The sequence below is a fragment of the Chinchilla lanigera genome, unplaced genomic scaffold (assembly GCF_000276665.1).
Source record: "Chinchilla lanigera isolate Chin_1 unplaced genomic scaffold, ChiLan1.0 scaffold00029, whole genome shotgun sequence".
Classification (NCBI taxonomy): Eukaryota; Metazoa; Chordata; class Mammalia; order Rodentia; family Chinchillidae; genus Chinchilla; species Chinchilla lanigera.
In genome coordinates this window covers 7,615,188-7,621,508 of record NW_004955430.1, presented here as the reverse complement: position 1 = coordinate 7,621,508, position 6,321 = coordinate 7,615,188, and the positions used below count along the sequence as shown (strand labels likewise).

The 6,321-nt window shown below is 38.5% G+C and overlaps 1 protein-coding gene across 1 annotated transcript in view; it reads right to left on the bottom strand.

Moving 5' to 3' along the window:
• Positions 1–1,407: 1,407 nt before the first annotated feature.
• Slmap (sarcolemma associated protein) overlaps positions 1,408–6,321 on the bottom strand; it is a gene marked incomplete in the record, with an annotated part of 149,279 nt that continues 144,365 nt past the window's right edge. The window contains 1 exon segment of the mRNA XM_005387415.2: positions 1,408–3,283. Within this exon segment, the coding sequence (XP_005387472.1) occupies positions 3,191–3,283 (93 nt within the window).

Below are 6,321 nucleotides of genomic sequence, written 5' to 3'. Positions count from 1 at the left end.
GGCATGCCACTACGCCTGGCACATACATAGACATTTTGAACAGGTGAGTTAATCAATTCATTTAAAATAGAATTGGGGCTGTGGAGGCTGAGATGGGAGGCTGAGGCAGGAAGATCACTGTGAATTTGAGGCCAGCCAAGGCTAGATAAGCAAGTTTTAAGGCTAGTCTGCACTACATACAATGAGACCCTGTCTCAAAAAAAAAAAAAAAAATTTGGAAAGAAAAAGATGTACTAGGTCCACCTTAAACTTTAATATTTAAAACAATTTTTCAGTAGGATATTCTCTAAACATTTTCAAACCATTATTTATTACAATTATTGAATGGTATTTCATATACATTATCTTTTAAATTTTCATACAACCATCACAAATGTATTATTTTCTCTACTATACAGATGAGGAAAAGGAGATGCAGAAAAGTGATTTGTCCGAAGCAACAAAATCAGTAAAAGTCAGAGCTAAGAGGCCAATACAAATCTTCTGTTTAACTTTACTTTTTTTTTTTTTTTTTTTTTGAGACAAGGTCTCACTGTGTAGTTCTGGCTGGTGTTTAACTTACTATGTAGCCCAGGCTGACCTCAAAATGCAGTGGTCCTCCTGCCTCAGCCACCTGAGTGCTGGGATTACAGGCATGTGTCACTACATCCAGCTAGCTCTGTTTAACTTTAAATACTGTTTTCATTTTCTGACCCTGCCATGTAGCACCTTTGAAAATGTATTTTATATATATTTTGCAGTACTAGGGATTGAACCCAGAGCCTTTGCACCAAGCTATACCCCAACCCTTTTTATTATTTATTTTTGAGACAGTGTCTGGGTCAACTGCTAAATTACCCATGCTGGGATGTGATCTTCCAGCCTCAGTTTCCTGAAGTGCTAGGATTACAGGTGTGAGGCAATATGCCCAGCTTCTCTTGAGTAATTTTTAAATGTATCATTATAGGTCATTCCATTCTTAATTGCTGTGCTTTAAATTTCTTAATGACTACCACTACCTGAGAATAATCCCACCTTTGATTTAACCTGGAAGCAAACTGAACAAAACTGGAGGTACTGCTTATGAATAGGCTCATTTATATTCTTGAGAAAAAAAATGGAAGCAACTATAAAAACCCATTTATTCAATTTGAGTAAAGTAAATATTGGTACTAGACCTTATATTTAATGAGTCTTATCTGGCAAGTAAGTCACATTTTAACAATAACCATATGAAAAGGAGGAAAAATTAGAGAAGTTAAATAAAAGGCCAATAAAACCTGGAGGGAACAGCTCTGTGTTTTCTTTTAAGCCCTGAAGAACATCAAACATACGTTATGTTGCATAAAGAGCCATTTCTAGGAGAGACTATTAACAACTGAACAGTGGAGTCAGCATGAAGGATGTCAATGATATCCAACTCAAACATGCATAGGGAGAGTAAAGTTATTTTATTAAATCATGCACATCACTTGTGTTAGTGCAAATAGTTTAATCTGTACTCCAGAAATTCTAATGTACTTTATATCTTTACAAAATAGATTTCAAACAATTATTTACTTTAAAAAATGTAATTCTGAAGTTAAGCATTTCAGAACAATATTTGCAATAACCTATATACAAGAGGTACTGGGTACCACTGGCATATTAGCATTCTGTGGTGGAGTGGCTTCCTGCAACAGAAAATGATGAACTAGATGACAGTATTTTCTACAAGTCATTTGTGACTAATTCCTCCATAAATCTAGTGACCCTCCCAATGGTAATTCCAAATAGCTTAAAATATAACCTTTAGAATATAAACAATGACTGCCAAACATTACAAGGCAAATTATATTCTTAACTCTTATTTCAATATTTGGCTAGACCTGTGTATTTCCACAGAACATTCAGGCCGATTCACTTGACATTCCCTCCTAGTCTTTACTGATTGAAAAATTTAACTATGTGATAGTTGAGGATATCCTATAACTAAATAAACTTTATTGACCAAACTATGGTGCCGCACAAAACCATAGCTAAACTTTCACTTCTGTGTTTTAAATTTATAACATCAAGCAGTGTTTAGGTGCTTATTGTGCATGGAACACTATCAATCTTGGAATAGTGCTGCTAATTAACATAAAGCCCCAATTAACCACAATAAAAAGAAAATAACCATTTGTATTCCCAACCAGGGTATCTGTTGGTAGGTAACAACAGCTCACCTTGAACATGAATTCTCCGAAACATCATAACCAAATTAAGTCAATAAAAGCTTATCTAAAGAGATATAATTCTTTCTTCAATTAAACATGCTTGGAGGAACAGATGACAGGAAAAAAAAAAAATCATGCTTCCTAAAATGCTGTATATGAGAAAGTAACTTGGCTTTTAAAGAAAGTATCTCTTTAAATACATGAGGTTTAATAAATTACATTCCAATTGACTTAGCAGTTTGGTTGACTGCACTGAAATTGTGTAATTACTGTGTCTTTGCTCCCAGAAATACTTCAGTTTGCTCAAGAAAATACACACTCTCATGGAAAGTTTTTCAAAGTTGATGTCCTCCACATCTTCAAGTCACATTAAGGCTGAACAAGCGTGCACATATTCCTCAAATTATCACTATAACAGAATATTTTCCAAATGTATTTTTCCTTAAAAAAAATCCACACAAATAGTTGTCTCTAACTCTTGTTCCCAATAGCTCAGTGGTTTTATAACAAGTAAAAATGGCGTAAATATGTAAAAAATATATATATATATATGTGCATATATTTCAAACTAATAGGCACTGAGCACACAGGGCCTCTCTTCCCATGTATGTATTGTTTGCTTGGTTTGGGTAGTTACCGAATCAGAAAGACAAATTATCTGGCCATCAGAATTCAGAGTAAAATACCATAAATTTAATGGTATAAATAATTTGGTGTACCAAGAAGCCTACTTTAGGCTATCATAATATTCAGAATCTCAACATACTAATTTAAAAATTACATGAAAAATTGCAAGCAAATTATTGCTTACAGTAGAATAAAGTCACAATTTTATATTCTCTCTATAGACAGATACATTTTTATATAATTTAAAGCAATGACCCTACGTCTGTGTTCTTGCACTTCTGCTGTTTTAAGAGGTAAAAAAGGAAGAAAATGGTTCTGTTTGTCCCCAGCATGAGTGTGATGCCAGCTTCTAGAGGGAGGACGGTGTACGGACTCAAGAAACGCTCTCACGGAGAAGCTCTGGCCAGACCTGGCACATACAGCACGATGGCTGTCACCGCAACCAGGGCAGCCAACATGGGCATCCAGGGCCAGGGTTTCTGTGTGGAAAGAAACCAAGAGTCAGTATCACATTGCCCCCTCTTTTCATACCTATCAGCCCCTTGGTTCCAGAGGGTCCTGAATACATAATAGAACATTGCAACCATCCTCTCTTTGCATTGAAAGAATAAAGTGTAAAAAGAAAAATGAGAAAAAGTACAAAGAAAAAAAGAGGGAGAAAAGAAAGCAAGCAAGTGTGCACGTATAAACGCTCTAACAGGACCATTACCATGCAGCCCAAGAAAGTCCTGGGCTGCTTTCAACTTGGACAGCTGAAACCCAGTAGTGACTTTTTCTTCTTTGGCAGGGTCAGGGATGAGACCCAGGGCTTGTGCACATGAGGTAAGTGCTCTACCACAGCCCTAGCCTCCTTCCTATTGGTGACTTCTAAAAACCCTCTGAGCTCTGCCTGCTTTATTTGCCCTGGTATCCATATATGGATTCCAATGTAAGTAATGAATATATAACTCATGTCTGTAGCATGTTTCTGCCTAAAATGTTTATTTCTTGATGAAAACCAGACTGGTGTACTGGAATACTTTTATATAGGGGTTGCTGGCTAAGGGACAGAAAGAAAATGGGCTAGGCTTTTTGTTTTGGTTTCTTTTTTTGAAACAGGGTCTCACTATGCAATTCAGGCTGGCCTTGAACTCACTATGTAGCAGAGGCTGGCTTCGAACTTGTAGTGATCTTCTTGCCTCAGCCTCCCTAAGGCTGGGATTACAGGCCAGTGCCACCACACCTGGCTCGGGCTAGGCTTTTGGTCCTCTAATTTGAGACAAAACCAGATGAGGTTCAAGCACCATTAGGGATCTTGTCTTTTTTTTTGAGACAGGATCTCCCTTTGTAGCCCAGGGTGGCCTTGAACATGAAGCGATCCTCCTGCCTCAGCCTCCTGAGTGCTGAGATTATAGGCATGTGCCACCATGCCTAGCCAGGAATCTTGTCTAATACTCTCTCATTTTTTTCTTTTTGAGACAGGTCTCACTATGCAGTTCAGGCCAGCCTCAAACTCATAGTGATCCTCCTGCTTCAACCCCTCAAGTGCTGGAATTATAGAGATGCACCTCTACACCCATGTCAGCTTGCCGATATTTCTGATAAAGACTTTGTTCACCGTAATAAAGCTATGTCATCTTTTTTCTTTTCTTTTTCTGTGGTACCAAGGATTGAGCCTGGGGCCTTTCACACTCAGCAACATCCCCCATCCTTTCTGTTTTAGGACAGTCTCACTAAGTAAGTTGCCCAGGGTGGGCTCAAACCTGTGATCCTCCCAGAATGTTGAAATTACAAGCCGGCACTACCATGCCTGGCTCTTGCTGTTTTCTCATATGTTTTTCTAATCATATGCCAATTAGAGGCAAGCATAGGTGGGCTATTCCCTGTTAACTTTCAGAGGGCTTCATAATCTTAATTTGCTTTGATTGGTATCTTTACTTTTAGTAATATTCTGAGAGTCTTACTGAAAAAGTCATTTTTCAAAGAAATATTCTGATTTGCAGATTAGGGTTTAGGAAGATATGTGATAGCTTTTTTTTTGTATCAGGAATCAAACTCAGGACCTTGTGCTTGCCAGGCAAGCACTGCGCTGCTGAGCTGTACCTCCAGCGTCTGAGATAGCATTTATATTGTAAAGTAAATATACAAGTAAATTCATATTGGAGTTGAGATTGTGTGGCAATGGTTCATTATGCTAATCTCATTCTCTTTCTTTTTTGAGACAGGGTCTCACTATGCAGTTCAGGCTGGCCTTGAACTCACTATGGAGATCATATTGGCCTTGAATTTGCTGCAATCTTCCTGCCTCAGCCTTCTGAGTACTAGGATTACAGGTGTGCACCACCATGCCTGGCTCTCTTTCATTTTAATAGCCACAGTGCAAACAAGCAGAAGTGCGAAACAGAGAAACTCTACACTAAGGTAGGGAGTAGGGAAGAGAAGGGGAGGAAAGCTGGCTGAAAACTTCAAGGAGGCAAACTCTTCATTTCTCAATCAAATCTGATTAAAACACAGAATCAGGAAGTAGATACTAATGTTGCAGAAATTCATTGCTTACTCCAGTTTGCTAGAGATAAAGACTCAGTTAAAGGAAGCATATTAACAGTTGGTTAGGTTGGAATTAATTCATGGTTAGCATTACTACAAGGAAACAAGACAAAACATTATGTGATTAGTTGACTATTCATTCACTGGTATGACACAAATACACGGCATACTAAATGAAGGGTTTGCTTTGGGTAACAAAATACCCGTGTGGTTTTGCCATGCACTATATTACAAATATGGCACGAACAGATGACGGGGACACACAGACAAGGACTCAACAGTAGTGCTTGTACCTTTCTCTACCACAATGGACCGAAACACCAAAACAGGAAAGCCAGGAATAGGCCGATGAATACGGCTGGGACGGGTTGTAATATGGAAGGCTGAAGAAGGGAAGGGATATTAAAATCATTTTATGCTATGAAAAAATCAGATAAGATGATTTAGACCCCAGCTGGGTGGCAGGAAGGCAAGGAAGACTGAGGGAAGAGAAGTCTACCACCCAGGTTTCTCACTGATTCACACATTTTAAAAGACATCTAACACAATCCAGAACAAGGGACTGTGGCGTTATGTTTGCAAATGACTACATTTGTTTTGTTTGTTTTTGTTTTTTTAAGACAGGGTCTCACTGCACAGTCCAGGCTGGTGTGTCTCTGCTGGTCTCCAACTCTCAGTGATGCTCCTGCCTCAGCCTACCAGTGCTGAGATTACAGCAGTGCATCACCACACCGGGCTTGATTACTTTAAAAGGAACAGCCAGAGGCAATGGTCATTGTGGGTGTCCCTAACACCCTAATGAAACAGCACCCTGAGGCAGTGCTATCACAACTCTTCTTCGCCAAGTAATATTCTCCTTGACAGTACATCATTTTGTATCTGAAATCCATGTTTTGGCAGTATAGCTACTTGGTAGTAACTACAGTTTATTTTATCCCTCCATCAAAAAATTTCTCAATCAAAATTCTTCTGCTTGAGACGTTACTGTTTT